The sequence below is a fragment of the Platalea leucorodia genome (assembly GCF_965183815.1).
Source record: "Platalea leucorodia genome assembly, chromosome: 8".
Classification (NCBI taxonomy): domain Eukaryota; kingdom Metazoa; phylum Chordata; class Aves; order Pelecaniformes; family Threskiornithidae; genus Platalea; species Platalea leucorodia.
In genome coordinates this window covers 25,779,135-25,799,483 of record NC_138830.1, presented here as the reverse complement: position 1 = coordinate 25,799,483, position 20,349 = coordinate 25,779,135, and the positions used below count along the sequence as shown (strand labels likewise).

Sequence of the window (20,349 nt, the reverse complement as noted above, 5' to 3'; positions counted from 1 at the left end):
CAGAAAGCACACTAGGCATGAAATCTGCCAAAATTACAAACTTCTGCCCTCTAAGTTCACCTTCATTAACTCTTCGATATTACTCTTTTCCATGTGTTCAGGAGGAAATATCTGGCTACAGTCTGTGACATTTCCAGCTACAATGTTCAAATGGAGAACACAAAGGATAAATGTTTTTTCCTACCATTTTCAGAACAGTAGGTGCATTTTCTCTTTATAGGAACATGCAAGATCTCACACAAACTAGAAATGCAGGGTAAAAAGGACTGAGCAGAGATGTTCCTGCTCTGCAGTGGTGCTAATCAGTAGCATACTAGCTATGCAGGAGGCAGCTATTGTAACTGGGGATCCTATCTTGTGTGATGTTCAGTAATGTTCTGTGTTAAAGGCCAAATGTTGGGTATTGTTCTAAATAATTCTTTCAATACTGGCTCAAAACAACTAATCCAACAGCTGTATGCCTTCCAACTGGAGCTAAGAAGCTGAAGAACAAATATTATGAACGCCTGAATGCTGAGAACAGACCTCTTCCTTTCTCACCCATCATCCTTCTGATCCTTCTGAACAGAAGAAAGCTGCTCTGCTATGGATGTGTCAATACAACCATTTCCATGACAACAGCCTAGGATGCGCCAAATATAGACATTTGACTTCCACAAACAAAGAAGGAAGAGACACATGACTAGAGGGCGTTCCGCTGCACTGCATTTAAACCCAGTTCCTTCCTTATGGCCGTGGGCAAACACTCAGAGAAGAATTAATGGTGGCCCTTTGAGATACCAGTGCTCTCAGTTGTTGATCACCACATTTCTGCCACCCGTGCTCTCTCCTGCTGCAGAGGGGAGGGAACCAGCTGCCTAGCTTCACCCTAAGTTCTCCAGTACAGAGTCAAACAGCTGAGCATTAACTGCTGATGAAAGGAAGGGTTAAATTTAGTTCCCCACCCTTATTTTGAAAGAGCTGAGGCTTATACACTCGTTTCATTTCACCAGCTCTGCTTTGAAGGTAGAAGACTGGCAGAAGCAAAGAACAGACGACTCCTTAAGTCACACCAGAAGGACCCACCAGGGATTTCCTCCATCTCATAGTCAAGTGAGGTTCACGCAGCAGTAAGGCCTCCTGCAGAGTACCACAAACAGTATCAGCTATTGAAGAAACCCCATTACAGTGCAGGACCTGACCTGAGGCCCTTATAACCAGCTGCTGCCTTAGCATAATACACTGCATGTTATAAGACAAAACATAAGCACCTTGCTCTTCTTGCTGTACCGCAGGCCCCTACGTAGTAGATATCATTGTGGCACAACTAGAGTTACACAATGTGTGAATTGCTTGGGCTTTTAGCATCAATCCATTTAAAACAGTGAATGGGTACATGCAGCTACTGTTAAACTCTGAAAATCCACTACGGCACTCCCAGTCATGTGAGTCTGAGATCCTGGATCAGAGCTATGCAGGGAGCCAGGAAATTCCAACCTGCAGCAGAGTCAGAGCTCTTTCTATGGCCCTTGTAGGGTACTTGAAGCAATGTTTTTGGTCTACGGCCCAGCTCTGTTTTCCTTTTGATTATTTTACAGACAGTGCTTAGCAACTCGCACAAGCTTGTCCCTTGTATTTAGGCTTTGGAGGAGAGGAACATAGAGCAGGAATGAAGCTAATGTGCTTGCCTACCACAGAGAGCAGAGTTAGTAATTGCCAAAACCCCTTTTCCCCCAGCATTCCTATCTACTTCCAGAGTCTCTCCCGAGAACCTCCTGAAGTCTTGCTACCTCAAGTGCTTTAACAAGCAGCAGGTAGTCTGGATCAGCGTTTACAGGAGAAAGCCCTGTTTTAACTGTAATGCTTTACATTGCATAAGAACAATTACTAGATCAACACCCTTTGTGCACCACAGGCTGGGTGATAAGGTAAGACATTCACAGCCGAGGGATGCTATGTTTAAACTGGGTTATTCATGGAATTTACTCACAAGTGCTCATTCTAACAAGCACACTGGCCTCTCACATAAGTTTCTGGGATTAATAATTACAGTACTGCAGCAGTGAAACAGTAGGCTGTTTTGTCCAGTATCACAGGTCCCTTCTGTGCCAAGACTTGTTACTTATTAAGTGCTATAAATAGAAAGGCTGAATGAGTCTCAGTGTATACGATACAGAAACCACATACAAGGCTTGATCGAAGAGCACATAGCCTCAGTGCTTTCTAGAGATACTTCAGACAAGTCTTCACCTTTGCATAAACTATTTATGCAACCAGATCCCTTTCACATGCACACCAAAGTCTGGCCTGGCATATGCCTGAGGCCATGATACAGCTAGTATCAGACATTACTCTCAGAAAAGCAAAACCAACACTAATCAGATGTTAACTCTCCCACTTCCCACTGGCATGCTTAGCAAGTGCAGAAACATGCAGCAAGAGGCCACAAAAAAATCCCCCAAACAAACAAAATACCCCACACCATGCAATGCACAGCCTAGAAAAATCAAACACTATTTCGGAGCTTTAGGCATCAAACACTGTCTGTACAGGGACATGTCACCAATGAACCATCAGCTACAAGATCTGCTGCAATAAAGCAACTCCAAGCTGTCTTGTCTCCACAAAGCTTCCTCTCCAACTATGTGCTCAGCTGATCAATAGGAAGCAACTTGTGAGGCCTGCAGTGATCCAACAGTCAGCAAACCCTGGCCCTCAGGACCAAGGCAGGAAAGACTTGTTTTCAGAACATTTCATCTACCTACTTCCTTTGTCAAAGAAAGCACTTGCCAGATAAAGCTTCAGATGTGATACCAGTTGCTCTGCTACCCACAGGGAGAAGGATGATCATTAAGACGGTTAGGACTCAAAAAACCCAGCATATTAAACTCAGCCAGGACTCAGCTGACAATCAGTGCAAATGAGACTGCAAGGAAAATGTGGATGTACAGGAGTGGGTCCAGCAAAAGGCCAGACACAATAAAGGCACTGGAGCACCTGACGTACCCAGAGAGGCTAAGTGAGCTGGGATTGTTCAGCCCGGAGAAGAGAAGGCTCAGGGGGATCTTAACAATGTGTATACATACCTGATGGAAGTGGGTACAGAAGACAGAGCCAGACTCTGCTCAGTGGTGGCTGATAAAAGGACAAGAAGAAATGGACACAAACTGAAATACAGTAAATTCTATTCAAACATAAACCTTTTTTTCCTGTAAGGGTGGTCACAGCCTGGAACAGGTTGCCCAGAGAGGTTATGGGTCTCCATTCCTGGAGACATTCAAAATTCGACTGGCCACCCACGCTAGGTAACCCTGTTTTGAGCAGGGGTTTGGACTAGACAGTCTCCAGAAGTGCCTAAGCCATTCTGAGATTCAGGGTGGGAGGAAGACCTGCTTTAGAAGCCCCAAACCAAAACTAGAACTTTCTACAGCAGGCAAAGTTTTCAGGAGCAGCCCACTGCAGAGGATGCCTCAGTTCTCTAGGGCTCTGGAAACAAGAGCATGATTAAAGAAAATCAGTATCAATCATACAAGTTAACCTCCTTGCCAAGTACAGTGGTGAAGCTTCCATCCCCACCCCCCCGCCTTATCAGAGAAGATGATCAATATTCCAGCCAGCACAGTGAACCACACAAGTCAAGGTGCCATTAAAAACCTTTGTTATACGTAAAGGCTGAGAAGTAACTGGAAAAAATGACTTCTGCCCTTATTTGCATACAGTTTGCAGTTAGCCAAGACTCATTTACCTCTGAGCACTGACAACTTGCTGAACTGCCCCTTCTTTGCTCACTATGATAAAGGAACTGGGTCACAGTCAGCTGCAAAGTTAGAGCACTGGTGCCACTGCACATCAGTGAACACCCTAATAGAAGTGTAAAGCATAAGAATAGGTGACAAGTCCTCTGACAAGTGGACAGAATGATCCTCCCCTTCCCTGTATTGGCACTATATTCCCATAGAAAAAACAGAAGTCGTCCTCATTTTTTATTTTTATTGCAACTGGAAAAATCTTTGCAATCAAGATGCCTTTCTCAAAAATGAAGGCTGAGAAAAGGAAAGGCAGTGTTTGAGAGGAAGGCAGAATGCCAGGCTGCAGTCCCCATACTTATTCAGAAAAAAATTTGTATTTGGCCAGTCTGTCAGGAATTGACCCAGTAGTGCTTACACTCATCTACATTTATGATTCCAGAGACATCAAGAATGATTTAGATGAGTCAAAACTAATGACCTGTCTATTATTAATTCAGTGGATTTTTAAATAATTCTGTTCAAGTCACAGGCTCGAAAAACTGTGACATTTATCTTACCCTTGGAAGTATACAATTTTTCTTCAGAAAGCTAAGTTCTCCAGATCAGACCAGTTATCTAGATCAGACCATCACAAATGGATGCCTAAAAGATGCATAAGCTGTCCTACATACAATCACTTTGGAGATTTCCTCCAGTGGCTTAGAGATGATAGTCAAGTGGTACTTGGGGCCAAGTGGAAGTCCCAGCTGTCGGGTGCATCCTCTCACATGAGCCAGAAAAAGCAGCATGAAGCATTATAATGTGACCATAGGTGCATAGCAGAAATCTTGACCAAACCCCCAGAATTCAGCCTATGGAGACTACTGACATTAAGCCAGCTTGAAATAGGACTGCCAGGCCCTAGATTTATAGCAGTATAGAAATTGTGGTGAAGATCAGAATTGGGAACAGAAATAGCCCAAAATAAATTATTTTGCTCCCTCTAAAGAAAACTGGCAGATCCAATCAACAAGTTTCAGTACAGATGGTTTCTGAATATTTTTAATTTATTCAGGCTTTTAAGGCTGATAAGAATGCCACATTTCAAATTGATCCAAATCCACTGTTTCAGGGTATTAGTAACGCTGTGTTTTCATAATAAACTCTCTTAAAAGGTTTATTGTCAAAGCTTCTTTCAGGCTTGCAGGGTAGGTTTTTGCCTTGAGCAGGATGTACCATCAGTGACCTCAAGCTGACACTCAGCTCTGCTCAGGGACAGTGCCCTCCTGCCAGAGCACCAGTCGAGTCAGCAGGAGCTGAGCCAGCTGAGAAGCTACTCAGTGCTTCAAACAAAAGCTCTAGAATTCACGCTGTATTTTCTTTTCCAGGTCACTCTGTATCATCAGAAATTGAGACACTTTGAATATATCCATACTACAAAACCTGCACAATAACAACGTGAGCAGTTTTGCCTGCTGTAGGACTACAAAATGACCCAGGCCTGGAGCTCAGAGTGCCTTACTCTTGGACCATACTCCTGCCTTCAGCATCCTGCTCTAATCTTCCAATTGCAGATGCTTCACAACTGAAACCGAGGTCAGGTCTGAACACTGCAGGCGTATATTTTTCAGATGAACTCTGAAATGACCACTTCAGTACACAGTGCTGAACACGGTTGTTGACTTGCATGATTCTCTTAAGCCTTATAGCCGCACTGTGTCCCAAACTATACAGTATAACAGAATAGAATAATACGAGAATAGAGAGACAGCAATGGAAGTCACACAACAGAAGCAGCTCCAGCAGCCCTTGGGGTGTGCCTTTTCAGCATGTAAGACTGATTCTCACTGCATGCTGTGCCTTATTGCTACAGCTGAACCTTTAGTTTCCACACAGCTCTTTTTTTTTTTTTTTTTTTTAATTCAATAATTATGTAGACAGCTTTTCCTCCTCCAAACTTGTATATACCTTGATTTTTCTAAAGATCACTGCAAGGAATAACCTCAGTGACAGCTCCAAGAACAGAGAGCCATGTCCAATTGGTGCATACGCACTGTTTGTAGTCTTCCTTTTCTTTTTAAAAGAATCTATGAACTGCGGTTTCTAAATGCCAAATATGTCTTTTTGCATGTGTATTTGAGTAGTGATCTTGGTTCACGCTTAGCTGAGGGCTTTTAACACCTGGCATGGAAAGATTTCATTGGCAGAGGGAGAGCACAGATAGCTTAAATCCTACCCATTAAAACGGATCATTTGGCATTAACATTGGGCCTCCTAGCACATCTTTTTGCCTACATTTTTAAGGACAGACTTCAATAAAAAGAGAGGCTAATTCAAAACCTCCTCATGGAAACTATTTCCATTAGCCAAAAGGGAAACTCTTGCTGTTTCGCTCCCACGTAGAAATACATCTCTGCCAGCTGTTATGAAAATATAGCCAGTCTTACCTTTATCTATTCTCAACATGAAACACAGTGATGTTATAATATTTTTGATTTAAAAAAATAAAATAACAAAGGTCTGCATTTTCCTGATATTTCTGAAACATAAAATAACTTGAAAAAAGTACCCACTTGTAATTTACCTTCCAATACAACAGAACAGTACCAAATATCTTAACAGTACATTTGAAATAGATTTCAAATTATTATTTGGTTTTGAAAGAAACCTTATCTTTATCCATAGGTAGATAAACAAATTTAGAGCCCTAATCTAGAAATGCTTGTTTTCAAGAAACCTCACAGACAGTTTTGATAATAAGCACGTGGAATATTCTAAGTTTAATCGGTGAACAACTGTATATATACACACACTCAAATACAAGATAAAAAGAGAATTCAACAGACCAAGAGCAAGAAGGACATTCAAAACAACTGACAGGGATTTTATTTCTTTGCGTTCTCAGTTGCCTTTGACACATGAATTGCTTCCTGTTCTACTACCACTTGCCAGCCTACATCATGCTGGGAGGCCACAGAAGGCAGAAACCCGCCTGCACGTGGGGCTGATGCACCAGACCTTCCATAAGCGCTCCTTGGGATACAGCACAACTTGGGAATGGCTCAGTTACTCTAGCAAAGCAATTACTTACTCTTTGTCCGTACTCCATGGAAAAAAAATGTTACTTGAGCTCTTATGAGCCAACATCATAGTCCAGGGAATCTCTTGCTCCTTTATTAGAAGGGATTGAGAATAACAACAACCTGTTTAGAGAAATATACCCTGAGGTATATTTGTAGTGACAGCTGCCAACACTAGTATGTTCACACAATGTAATCCAAGACAGTTAACCAGCTGCAAACTATGGTCCTATCAGCTTACACCCAAGCTAACATCTTGCTTTCATGTGCAGACACACCACTTTTAACAGCAGCTTTGAATGGCACAGCACTGAAGGCATTCAGCACTTAGGAAGACAGCTCATATTCGGACTTTGGGCTTGCTCAGAAGAACAGTATCCTGTGCAGTCTAGTGCACCCAGCTTGTCCCTAGAACTTCTAAGCAAACTACTGAATTAGTTAGTTGGTTTAACAAACCTCAGACTATGAAGGATTTTGAGATGAGGCAGGATTCTAATTAAATTAGAAACCTCCACAGATAATTACTGACCCTCAGAAGAGGGCTATATTTCTCTAATCCTTCAAAGATACTTCTTGTGATTCAGATGAATTGGAGAACAAGACCTTAATAGGGAATAAGCTTAGTTACAGACAAGCTTAGTAAATTAAAGGATACATCCTCATGGCAAAGAAAAGGCATGATTGTTACCTATATTGTTTAACCTAACTAACTGCTTAAGCAGTAATAGTGAAGCTTCATCACGTGTAGGGAACAACACATTCTTCACGACCACTGGGCATATACACTAATGGCCAGCACATGTTATAGCCTATTTTTTCACTGCTTTTTTTACCTACATGAAGTAGGTCCAGATAACCCAAATGAACAGGCACATTCAACAGTTACTCCAAGCCTTTGCATGTGTACCCAAGGGTAGAGAAAGGAAGGGTCAGGTAGGCTTCATGGTACCACCTCATTCCCCCTTCCATTTACTCTCTCGGACCACGCAAGTTTCCTGATGCAAGAGCTGTAGTATCCAAATCAGGCAGCTTAAAGCTGTTTCACTTCCATCTAGAAAAATAACAGCAACTGAAGCACGGATATACCCAAAAGAAGTGTTGGCCTGAAAGGTAACTGAATCTTCGAGGAAATACAGCCTTAGAAAATGTCATATTCCTCAGCAAAGGGAACAGTAATCACAACCTAAATGTTCTTCAATGGGAGTATTTTGAAAGCAGAGAAGGAAAAGAATGAAGATGGTGTACCTGAACAGGGTATACACCTGGGGAAGTGTCACAGGCAGTGCTCCCAAAGATTTACCTTTCTGCCCCTGCAAACACAACATCAGGAAAGACGGGAATGTTTATCTCTTGGTAGACACAGATGGTAATCTGTGCCTCACAGGGACATGATGAGAATAAGCATTTACTCCTTTTAAAACAAAACAAAAACATCTCAAGGGAAAGTCAACTAACACTGCCTGCCTGCCGCCGCCGCCCCCCCCCCCCCCCCCCAAATGTAATTAGAACTACAAAATAACTGAACTTACAAGAACTGGTTCTGTGCAAACAGAGGTACAGAAACATGATTAGACTTTTCTACCCACATTAACAATATTTTTCTATTAATTTTTATGGAAAAGCATGATGCTAGAGGATATTTTGCACTGAAAAAAACATTTCTTTAAGTGTACTAAATGCGTTACGTGGGCAAGTTTACATACACTTAGCATTTACTGAGGTTGCATTCACTAGAATGAACTCAACCACTATTAATGTAGATGCCCTCACTGTTTGAGTGTGATGCCAAGTCACAGTTCAGCAACACTCAACATATTATTTGGAAGATGTATTTTCAAATAAGAAATCTTTACTTAAGCTTTAGGGCAGCTCATTAGTTCAGCCAAGAGATGTTAATCTTGTAATGCTTCCTCAAAAGTTCAGGATCTCCCTTAGGTTTACCTAACTGTATCAGTCACCATTACAAATGAATCCACATAGAGAGAAAAATCAAAGTTAATTTAGCATGGATTGTTGGTTTGGGTTTTTTTGGTTTTGTTTTGTTTTTAAATTCATTGATTAATTGTTTAGAAGATGAGTGGAAGTTATTCTGGTAGGTGAGACAGGAAATATATGGGGAAGGGGGTAACACATAGGACATACTACAATGCAATCAATGAATCCAGCTGAAACATCCTAGCTCACAATTTACCAAGTAAAGGGTGAAACATAGCATCAGCATGCTGTAGTGTATGCTTTGAGGCACTAACTTCCCCCCCTCCCTTGGAAGCATTCTGAAACACTTTGAACCTTAAATCAATCTCCCATTGTGTGACCTCTTTAACTCCTGCTGACTATGTGACCCCACAGAAAGAAGGGTCAGTGGAATTATGCACTGCAGTCCATGAACACAGCTGCAGACATCAGTACCAAAAAGGCAGGGCTAGGGGAAGTAAAAGGAAAAAGAGCGAGCTCAAAAGAAAATCTCTCGCCAAACAAGAAAGATGCAAAGCATTTGCCACAGCTCTATTACTGGCTCCCTCATCACCCACAATAATGAAATGAATGACTTGAAAAAACCTTTCTAAAAAAATACTTTTTTTTTTTTTAAGCTCTGAATGAAAAAAACCCACACAACTCCCCACCCATACTTTATGTTTTCTTGTTTGTTCAAAGGCCGTATTCCCAAGGCTAGTAGATGAGCATATCTGCATGTCAGGAGCCACAAAACTGTGTAGAGGCACGCTGAAGTGTAGTCTGTACAATTAAATTGCTACATATGCACAAATACACAGAGGATCTCTTTGGGAAACTATGGCAACCGCTAGTCCACCAAGTTGCGATTTCCTCTTTGTCCCTATCTTTCTTTGCTCTTCTAGTCCTTCCCGACTTGGACAAGCAAAAGAATAAACAGAAGTATTAATGAGGTCGGGATTGGACCTGCAACAAAGGAGCTGGAAAAGCAGAGACCTACTCACAAGCTTGAATCTGGAAATACTCTAAAGGAAACAAACTTTTCAGTAGAGCTGTACAACAGTGATGAATGGGTTATAGGCAGCATGAGCCTGGGATACGAAGTCTTGCCTAGGAAACCGGGGCTAGAGTGCCCATAGTGCCATTGAATCACTTGCTGGAGCACTGTCACAACAGACCTTTAATTTGGATGCCTCACATCTTTTTGTCCAGCTGAGATACTCAAGGCCTGATTTTCAGAATTGCTGAGCGACCCCAGCTCCCAGTCACTTTCTCACTGTAGTACTGCACCAGCAAACATTTGGAAATTGCTCATAAGTATTTAAAAACAGCAAGTCTATCCAAGTATCAAACCATATGTACCTCTTTCTATCCTAAACCAAACTTTGAAAGCCTCTTATGCCCACTGTGAGGGTTATTGATGCTTATGAAGTCCTCTGGCATCCTCAAATGGAGAGCTTGGTAGAACTGCAAAGCATTCCCTCTTCTCATGTTCATATTTAGCCTCAGGGAGGCGGGCCTCCTCATGTAATATAATGTATATTGACATTTAGACCAAAAATGCCATGGACTGACATTAAAAAGCAGTAGAATTTTTCACTTCATACAAGTCTGAACTGTGTTTTTTGCATATTTTTTTCAAATGGCATTTGCACAGAAGTTTGTGCTGTAACAACGGGTCTTTTCTCTTTCAATTCTGTATCACATTTAACTTCCCCTCTTGATCAATATATTATAAGAAAGTCAACTGCAAAACAAAAGGAATCATATTTCATTACTGATTGCATGGGAAGATTATTAGCCGGAGACAGTTTTTTCTCCTTGTGAACCTGGGAAAATGCTGTCTTTTCTACATAGGGGATGTCAATTTGTATTTCTGAAATCACACATTGACAAAGATATACATGTGTAAACATACATACGTATCTGTCTTTTCACTCACCTGAATTCTAAATTATGTAAAAGAGAAACTCAAACGGCTGCATTCCAATTGTACTGAAGACCTCTCACCTCCCTTTCACCTCCATTTTCAGTCACTTAAATCTGGTTTCTTTCTAATTTTCTCTGAAGTCTTAGACAGCAACAGACTCAGCATGAAGATCCCGATAGATAAGTTTATGTGCACACTGGGAGAAGAAAAGCAAAACCCTGTCTGTCAAATCTACCTATCCAGCCTTAAGGCCACTACTGGAAATGCAGAATCCCTTTAAAACAGAGAAAGGGACCGACTCATCTTCCAGCCCTTTTTTAATGTACCATCGGGCAGTTCATAGTGTTTCCACACAGTTCATACTTTTTTCCCCCAACTTCTTGATGCGACACATATCAAGATGCTGGACACTGCCTGCTCCTCCATGGTGAGGACACTGCTGTGCATTCTAGCTACCACTACTCTCATGCACTGCCAGCTGCTATTGCTCCTGCTGGTTTGTTTGTTTGTTTGTTTTAAGCAGTGTATTAAATTTTAGCATTCAAAAATGTTATTTAGCACATGCTTTAAAGAAATCCTGCCTCACTCCTCTGACAGCCAATTGGCCTTGATAGCAAAGAGCAGTTGTCCTACCACAGCTGCCTTAGTTTAATCCAAAGAATACCAATAGAGCAGAATCAAAGCAAAACTTCTTTTGGGAGATGCATTGCTCTCAAGGTTTAATCCTAATTCTGACCTGAAATTTGTTAGTAGTTAGAGGCAAACTGCTCAGACATCCTTTGCACATGAGAAGACACTTACCAACCATAGTATTTTGAGGCAGCAAGGAGCCTTAAGTGCAGTGATCTGCTTTTATTATTGTATTGATATATCAATACGGTAATTATGAAACTTAATTTGTCTTCTCGTTGTCCTCAGTCTGTCTCCATACCATTTTCTATTCTATTTCCTCTCATCTCTGCATTTCCTCCTAAATGCATGCAGCATCGACAAAATGACACCATGCTTCACAACCTTTGGAACAAGAATATTGTGGAAATGAAACAGCATTTAGAAAAAGAGACTTAGCTTCAAAGTGTGCTTTTGCTGTTAACCTTACTTGTTTTATATCACTGTATGTTATTTGTATCAACTGACCTGATAAAGCCCAAGAATGCATACATGGAGGACAGCTGACAGCAAATCCTCTAAGACAGAGGGGAACCAAACTACTGCTACTGTCCCACACGCGACTGAGTAGTAGTTTGAAAAAGGAACCTGTGCCAGGGTTACTTTATGCCCATGTCAGAACTGTGCTGGGGATTATTTGCACTCCCATTTACAGGGGAAAACAAACCAGCAGATGCTACCAAGATGCAGAATTACATCCCCTTGCATTTGCAGCCCAGATCTTTCCCCAAAACAGAGTACCAATCGCCTAATCTCACCCTGAGCCTTTTTTCCTGCCCCTGGACTCTCAGGACACACTGTAGGTGTTTAGTATTTCTTGGCCACCTAGAAGGTCTGGTGTGTGGGTTGGAAAGTCAGATAGGCTGGCCACCCTGCTGTAGTCCTTTCCCGTATGATAGTGCATTTACTCTCACTTCCGCAGAGGACTCCAGAGCAGCAACAGAGATTTTATTAAACAGCCCCAAATCTACAGTAGTAGATGGAATTACAAGACCTTTCAATAATTAAAAGTATATGTGACTAAGACAGATTACACAGAACTACACCTAAAAGTCTTCCCAAGCCTTGCCTCTAGCGGGTAGCACTGAGTATTTTTACTAAGGAAATGGCAGTCACTGGTGGCCTTGAAGGCACTTGTCTGAATTTATCTTAGAGAGGAACTAATTTGCTGCAGCTCTACTAAAAATCTCTCTAAACAGCAACAGTCAAGAAACAAACTGAACAGCTCAGCAATCCTGGCCATTAAAATCATTGCCAGGCTCCTTTGCTAGTATCAGTTGGGAATGAGAAAGCTTCTTTCCCATGCTTGCAGTTCAGACGTCCAAACCCTAAATACGCACATCAGTGATTAAAAACTAGAATGCCAGATCCAGGCAGGCTGCGCCAGAACAGATTCAGGCTATACGGAGATGCCTCCAGAATCTCTGGTTCAAAAAGAAATTAAATGAGGGACAGGAAAACAGAAACTGAACTTGAGCAGCTGGCTCAGGGAACTGCCTTTCCCTCTTTCAGTACACAGCAGTGCAAACCTACCTAGCCCTCATCTGCTGCACAGCACCTCGTCTGCACATTTTCTAAAGGCAGCAATACTCTACACTGGCATTTACACAGAGAAATGCCAGCTCTAACGTTGGGCTCCATATAATTAAGCTGAAATAAGAAAGGCTGTTCCAAAAGGAAAGGACAGCTTTAATCAGATAGAAGCCTAAGCACTGTTGCCAAAGCCATTAAGAACCTATTTCTTGCCTTCTGACTTAAGAAGTATATTAAGGGTCTATGTCATTTTGTTCTAGCTGTGAATCTGCAGTGGGGGGACAACTAGCAAACACTGAATATTTTGGTTATTTCTCATGAATAAGAGACTGCATTTCCAAATTATATACTTTTTCCAGAAGGTTTGATTTGGTTTCTGAAGGTCAGTGCAATATCACAGAACAGCTTAAAAAAAAAAAAACAAAACCAAAAACAAAAACAACAAACAAAAAAGAGAAGTCCCTTACCTGTGGCAGAGTGAAGACTCTCCAAGCTCCAGTATCTGGACAGGACACCTCTCATCCCACCACCACCACACACCACCCCACTGCTGTCTGAATCTGAACCCGGTGAGAGCCCGGAGCTTCCACTGCTACTGCAGTTTTCTCCACTGTGTGCCCCACTGGACTCACTGGGGCACTGCTGGGTCCTCATGCAGGCAGGTAAGGGGGAGAGCCAGGGGCTCTGCTCTGCCGGGGGAGGAAATGGGCAAAGCGCTCTGTAGCTGCTCCCAGGGCAGTGGTACCTGGCAGTGCTGTCTGAGGACTGAGCTGGATTCCTAGCCTCCTCTCTGCTTGTCTGAATGCATCCTGACATCATAGGGGTCCACTAAGGAGGCTCCCTCTGTGGCAGCGCAACTGCTTTCAGCTGCAGCTTCTAGCAGCTGATTTTTATTAAAGCCAATTTCAAGGCATTAAAAAAGCAAGGGTGGGATAGAGATCTTTCCTCCTAATTTAGCAGAACTGTCAGATTAAAAATAAATAAGTGGGAATAGTAGAATTTCATGCATTTTAAAAATGCCCAAGTGAGAGAGACCTTGTGTTATCCGCTTCCCCTGAGAACTCAGAAAGGACTTAACATATAAACTAATCATGTTTAGAACTGGCTGTGGCTGCTGCTATTAAAAAACTATTTTTGTAAGTCCTCGGAAAAAGAATTCAAAATGAAATCAAAGCCAGAAAAACACAGATTGAGATTTAGGGAGGTTGCAGCTGGGAGCTTTGAAAAATCATTTAGCATCCACTCCCAGACTGTAGACCTGGGATGGTCTCTAGTTCAGTGTGTGATCTTTGTAAGAAACCTCAGTCCCAAGTGAAACAGCATCTCTAACTACCTTTTAATTAGAAAGATTTATATTCTCATTACCTAACATGTGATTCAGTATGTCCCTATACAAAGAATTCTGAAAGAATACTAGTTTTCTGAGAATGCAGAAATGCCTGTACTGTTTAACAACAGCTTTGAGACACTGCAGAGGTTTTATGATAAAGGATATTTCCAGACTGACACTCTGTTAAAACACCTGCCTTACAATAGCAGATCTGTCAAACTATCAAAATAATTTAAGAGTAGCCACATGGTTTGTACCACGTGCAGCAGAAAACATAATAAAACTTCTTATGCTAGTTACCAGAATAAGTATAAGACCAGAACTAGATTGCTTCAGTGTGAGATTATCCAGGTCAGCTATAAGTTAGCCAGGTGAGACTCTGTACCTAGGGGTTTAGGCTGAAGTAAACAAGGAGCTCAGCTCCACTAGCAGAGGTGGGAAGGTGACAGCTGTCCATAGGTGGAGCACAAAGGAGCATGCTGGGAAATATCAAACTGCTCCTACCATTTACAAAGTGAACGTGTGCCTAGGCACCCAAACCCAAAACTAGGAGCCTAATTTCACACAAGAATTGAAAATGCTTCTCTTACTATTTCTGTGTAAGGTAATTCTGTCCAAAGTAAATAAAGACACATTATATGGCCATCACAGCCTGCTCTGACAGAAAGACCCCTTTGACTTTGCCTCACTATCTGTGCAGTAGCAGGGCTGTTTTATTTCAGTAAGATTTCTGTTTTACTGACTATTTCCTAAAAGAAAAAACCTTTGCCCTCCATCATTGCAGGTTACTACAAAGCATCCAACAATGCTGAACCAACTTTTGAGTCCTTAAATATTTCAGCTGTTCTTTTCAAAAAGGTCTCTGCAGTAGCAGCAAAAATAACATTTCTACAGTGGCCCATAACAAAAAAATTCCTTCAATTATCTTCTGAATGTAGCTACTTAAACCAAAATATCTTCCTCTAATGCCTCCCAATACAGAAATGGAAATGTGTTCTTGATTTGTCTGCAGTAGAACCACTCTTCTGCATTGATCTGGTCCTTCCAGGGCCTCCTAGAACTGCCTGCACTAAAAGTACAAATGGAGAGAAACATTTCTTGATCATAATAATGGGGAAGAAGGCAAGTTAAGCATTAACAACAAAGATTAATGCAGCTGTTCTGTGGATGTGGAGCACAGGGCACTGAGAAGAGGAAGGGACAGTGCCGCTCTTCAGACATGAGAAGTGCTAAGGAGAGGCTACAATTCAGTCCTAATTATTTTACCCCCACTCCTTGAAATCCATGCTTGGTGCATGAGAAGTAAGGAAACTCCACGTACCTGTATCTGTCCTTGACTGAACTACTAAACCTGACATTATTTACAGAGGCTCTGTAGCAACTGCCCTTGGCTGGGAGATCTCTGCCCTCAACCTGCTTAAATCACTCCATCTGTTCCTCTGCTAACCCTCCCACTCTCTGGACTGAATGCTCTTGGCAAATACCAAAAGATGTTTATTCAGTGCCAGAGACAATAGTGCTGTAATCCTAGCTGAAGGTGCTACAGAGGTATGCATATTATATCTATGTACTGGATAGGCATTTTCTAATAGAATGGAAAGAGAGGAAAAGTACTACAAAGCCAGGCTGTGGAAAGCGCAATATCATATCAGAGTTCAAAACTGCAACCTGTCACAGAGAGGTTCCTCTGACTACAGATTTTGTTTTTCATTAAATCTACATAGAGATTTTCTTCTGTGACACTAGAGAGAGAGGCTAGCTAAAGTTGCTGTAGCAGCAACGGACTCCAACTACAGATTAAGGATCTCACTGCACAGCCTGATCGAGGTAGTCAAGCTAGCCTGAGCCTTGGACAGCCTGATCCTAAATATCTCCTGGATTTTTTTAGTGTCTGTTGGGTTCTTCTGTAGTCTCGTAGCTTTGAAGAGTGATTGCCAGAATCATTCAGGATTTGCTAGGATCTTCTTTTTCACTCTTTGCCCCATGGAAAGTTTTTATTGGTATGCTAAATCTTTCACCTCAGTAGCTAACACATACAATCCCACTCAACCTGCTAGGACAAATTTTCAGGAATTCAGCCATCACTTGGCCCATCTTTTAAGGTTGGATGAAAATCTTTGAGTGAGCACATGTTATCAGAGACCTCACAGAGCGCAAATATTTGTGGCTGTGGTTAAACAGAATCAAGATTGGCACAGCAGGTCTAATCTTTCCATGATTCAGAGACAAAGTGAAAAATACAGTAGGCAACGTGATTGCTTTTTAGCCACTTAAATTCAATGGTACTTCCATGAGTTAATGAGGATGGAATGGACATTTCATGCTACAGCTGCAATGATACACTACTGAGGACTTGCATACCACTTTTTTATGTGTCCCTTCAAGAACTAAAATGACAAAAATGGAATAAATAGCTCAGCTTGTTATTTTGCTGAACTACAGGACTGCTAAATATTTATAAGACATAATGAAGTTATTAAGATAATATTTTCCCTCCTGAATAGATTTCTCCAGTGGCTGTCAAGCATCTTCACGTTAACTGTTGCCAAGTGTGAGCTTAACAGCCCATCTATAGCTGGGAAAAGAAGATGAAAGTTGGCCACATGATGTTGAGTAAACAAACAATCCCTTTGCCTCTGAGAAATACTTTCCGCTATACCAGTGAGGCCAGAGGATAGCTCAGTGTCACTAAGTGGTCACAGTTTTCCAGACTATCCACAAAAGATTCAGACTTTCAGAACTTGGCTTTCCTATTCTTATTGCTTATGCAAGATTTCCAAGGCTACCAGTATGTTCATCATCAGTACACGTTAGTCAGAACAAATTTGTGCCTCTTTGGTTGGCATAACGAACACCAGCATTGCAGTGGAACTCCTGGGTGTCTCTTGTAGATATCTGATAGCAGGAAATGTAAAGATCTTAGGCTGTTTAAATCTGACAAGACACAAGGAAAATTGCCAAAAAGATTCAGTCTGCATTTAAATAATGATTTTAAATAATACAGGCTTAAGATCCATTATAGCACAGCTACAAACCTGATCTTGTAATATACTAGTTACAAGTTTCTCCCTCTATGAGGATATGACAAACCCTGAAAGTTTACGGTCATATGTGTGCCCCTATGCAAAGTTTCACAGATTCTCTGACAGGTAGCGTGGCAGGAAATGTCTGGGAGAAGGTAACAAGGGCCGGCACAAAATAGAAAAGTCTCCAGCTGAGAAGCACAGAAAGCAGCGAGAGCAGGGTCTTCAAGGAACTACACCTCCAACTCTCAGACAGTTACCAGTGTCTGTCTGTCGCTGTGTCACCTTGTGATTGTCTCCTGCTGAAAAGCCCCTAGGGAAAAGCTCAGAGACGGCAGCACCTCCCCAAAAAATTCCCTCTGCTCTAGACCTGTGGGCTAGTAACTTCCACACCCAGAACCATTCATCTCCTAGCTTCAGCCCAGTCGTAGCTACGTTCTCACAGCTGCATCCACTGTCTATCAAACAGCTTCCTAGCAACATCCCCAATTTTAGGCAATGTCTTCAGGTTACAAATAAACAGATATCAGACTCAGGAGACAGATGAGGAAGAAGAGGATAAGTAAGATAGCCTAAAGATGAACATGCTAGTCCATTCCTTTAACCCAAAGCCTTGTTATCCTACCACTGCTCTCTCCAGTACATTTTGGGGCCTTCCCTCTCACCCCTTTCCTGGGGCGATTCCTGGGCCAAATGGTCTCTCAAGATCTTCAGAGGCTGCCAAAAAGCAGAAAAGCAGTCCCATATCTACATTAGGAAGTGGCTTGTTTCCTATGCTGGTCTTTCACTCTAGCTCAATCTATTCAAACACGGCAGTAAACCAGGCAGTAAGGAATAAATACATACTGCAAGGTACAAACGAAGACATGGGCATAACCAGACAACTTAAGGGGAAAGACACTTGACACTCATCAATACTGCCTGCCAAAGTGTGTGGTGCAGCCAAGAAGGTCCTTCCAAAGTGTTCGAACATTCCTGATGTTTGAACAGGACAGTTAACTTTGCTAACATCGGGGGTGGGGGGGTGGGTGCGCACATGCGTGTTGGTGGGGGTGTTCAACCTCTATACTTCTCTGAAGGAGGCTCAAGACTCATTCAATCTTCGCTGAATACAGAGATTAGCACCACCTCAGCTGCTCTTTATTTTGCAGATGTTAGAGCCATCTACTGGTTCCTTACAGTTTTCTCAAGTGGCTGCTCTGGACAGAAGAGGTGACAGGAAGGCAGACTGCAAAACTTGATCAGTGACCAAAAGCACCACAGAATGCCTGATCCCAACTGCTGGGATATCCAAATGACAGGTTTGAGCCTGCCTTATTTCTCCCAGCATGACATAAAGGCAGAGCAAACAACGTCTCAGTGCTCTAGTGCCAGTGACTGGTCAGAGGAAGCTAATGAGCACAGCAGATACAGCATTAAAATTAAGCTCTTCTCCCAGCACTCGTGGTATGTTCTAGTTGGAAACAGGCAGCCTCACCTAAAATAGTAAGTAAGTTTGTGCCCAGCTAAGCTCTCGTCCTCAGGTAATGGCTAGGTGCGTGACAGAAGTCTTAGAGCTGTGCATGGCGCCTTTTGGGCTGGGATCATGACAGCTATCTTTTCGTACCTGAAGAACTACAGAGGGCTCCAAAATACCCTATCCCCCACAGTCGCTGCAGCATTCCTTGCACAATGTGGCCAGGTGCAGACACTGGGAGTGAGTGCTGCTGAAAAGCAACAGGTATCACAACAAAGCTGTACAAGAATCAGAGAGGGCATTCTGCTGCACTACTGCTGCCTCAAGGACATTCCCAATCCTAAAATTGATCTAACAACTTAAGAGTATTGCTTCAGTAATTTGCAGTTTTCTTCCTAGCCACATCCTACCACAGGAAGGACACATGCACACACTCCTCACCCCCAAAATGCTTCACATGAAGCCCACAAGCAGCAGCTAATAGAGATGGCTGTGGTCAAAGCATTACAGCGCTTCCTCTGTTCATCAGTTTTCTCCCACACTAGCATGTTTTTGGTGGTGGAAAAAAGGTTCTGCTGCATTTCATTTGTTTTGCTACATTTACACAGAGATTCTTGAGGTCCAGGCTTAGGTCATAGTATGAAACTCACTTGTACCTACCTCAGGATTATTGTGTGAATCGTAGATGATCCAGGCTTCATGCCCCATTTCTAGATAGCATATAAACACCTACAGCACTACCAACTGGTCAATCTATGTTTACTACCCCTATTCACCCTCTGAAGTTCATATATATTTTTTAGCTCCCTCAGGTCCCAATTGGGAACTATCATGAAATTTGTACAGCTGTGACTCAGAATTTACTTCTATGACAGTGGTGCTTAGGGATTTCCGCTAATGTCAGAGATGCACAGACAACTTGACAATGATGGGTTTCCATCTGGGATTTCCAAGGAGTAAAGCTGCAGCTTTTTTAATTCAGCCAGGGAGCTGGTCCTAAGTGTTAGGGCAACACCAGATGCTTGTGACAGCAAGTGATCAAAGCCCTCAGTGCTGAGAGCAGAGGCAGGGCTCTTGACACCACGATAATTAGTTTGTTTTCTTATTTCCACATGAAACCTCATGACTCTGTGCATGAGTTGTACAAAGTTTCAGAAAGAAAACCAGTTTTGCTTGACCAGTTTTGCTCTGATGTAATTAGCACAATGTTATGGTCCCTTAATTAGGTAATTCCAGTAGTGTTTAATCGATGGTACAAAGAGACTTTCAGAGGCAGAAATGGCAGCTTGGCACCCAACTGTGGTTGGCTTTTCCTGGCTAGATTCCTAACCGCCAAACAACTCCTCTGCAGTCTGCTTTTCTTATCCCACCCTGAAGTGCTATGATAGAGATATCTGCAGTGTTTGGGCAGGCACTGTCAGATGGAGAATTTAAAAACCTAGCAAAGGTACGTCTCACTGTTTAATAATATGTGCGACTTACATTTTAATCCTGAGAAAGCGCCAATCATTGGAAATGAAGCAGACACAATACTTCATGCACATTCCTCATGAAAATACAGCATACTTGTTCTTTAGGATGATTTATTTAAAGTACAGGAAACATCTATCTCTAGAGGCTCATTTAGTTGCTTTAGTGCCTAATTATCAACTTGAGAGGAACTTCACC

General features: G+C 42.1%; 1 protein-coding gene across 1 annotated transcript in view; it reads right to left on the bottom strand.

Annotated features, from left to right (window-relative positions):
- Nucleotides 1-13,394, bottom strand: part of ARHGEF4 (Rho guanine nucleotide exchange factor 4) — a gene marked incomplete at its 5' end in the record, with an annotated part of 102,444 nt that extends 89,050 nt beyond the window's left edge. Inside the window, one exon of the mRNA XM_082319605.1 lies at nt 13,340-13,394. Coding sequence (XP_082175731.1) covers nt 13,340-13,394 — 55 coding nt within the window. The remainder of the gene's footprint in view (nt 1-13,339) is intronic.
- Between the last annotated feature and the right edge of the window lie 6,955 nt (nt 13,395-20,349).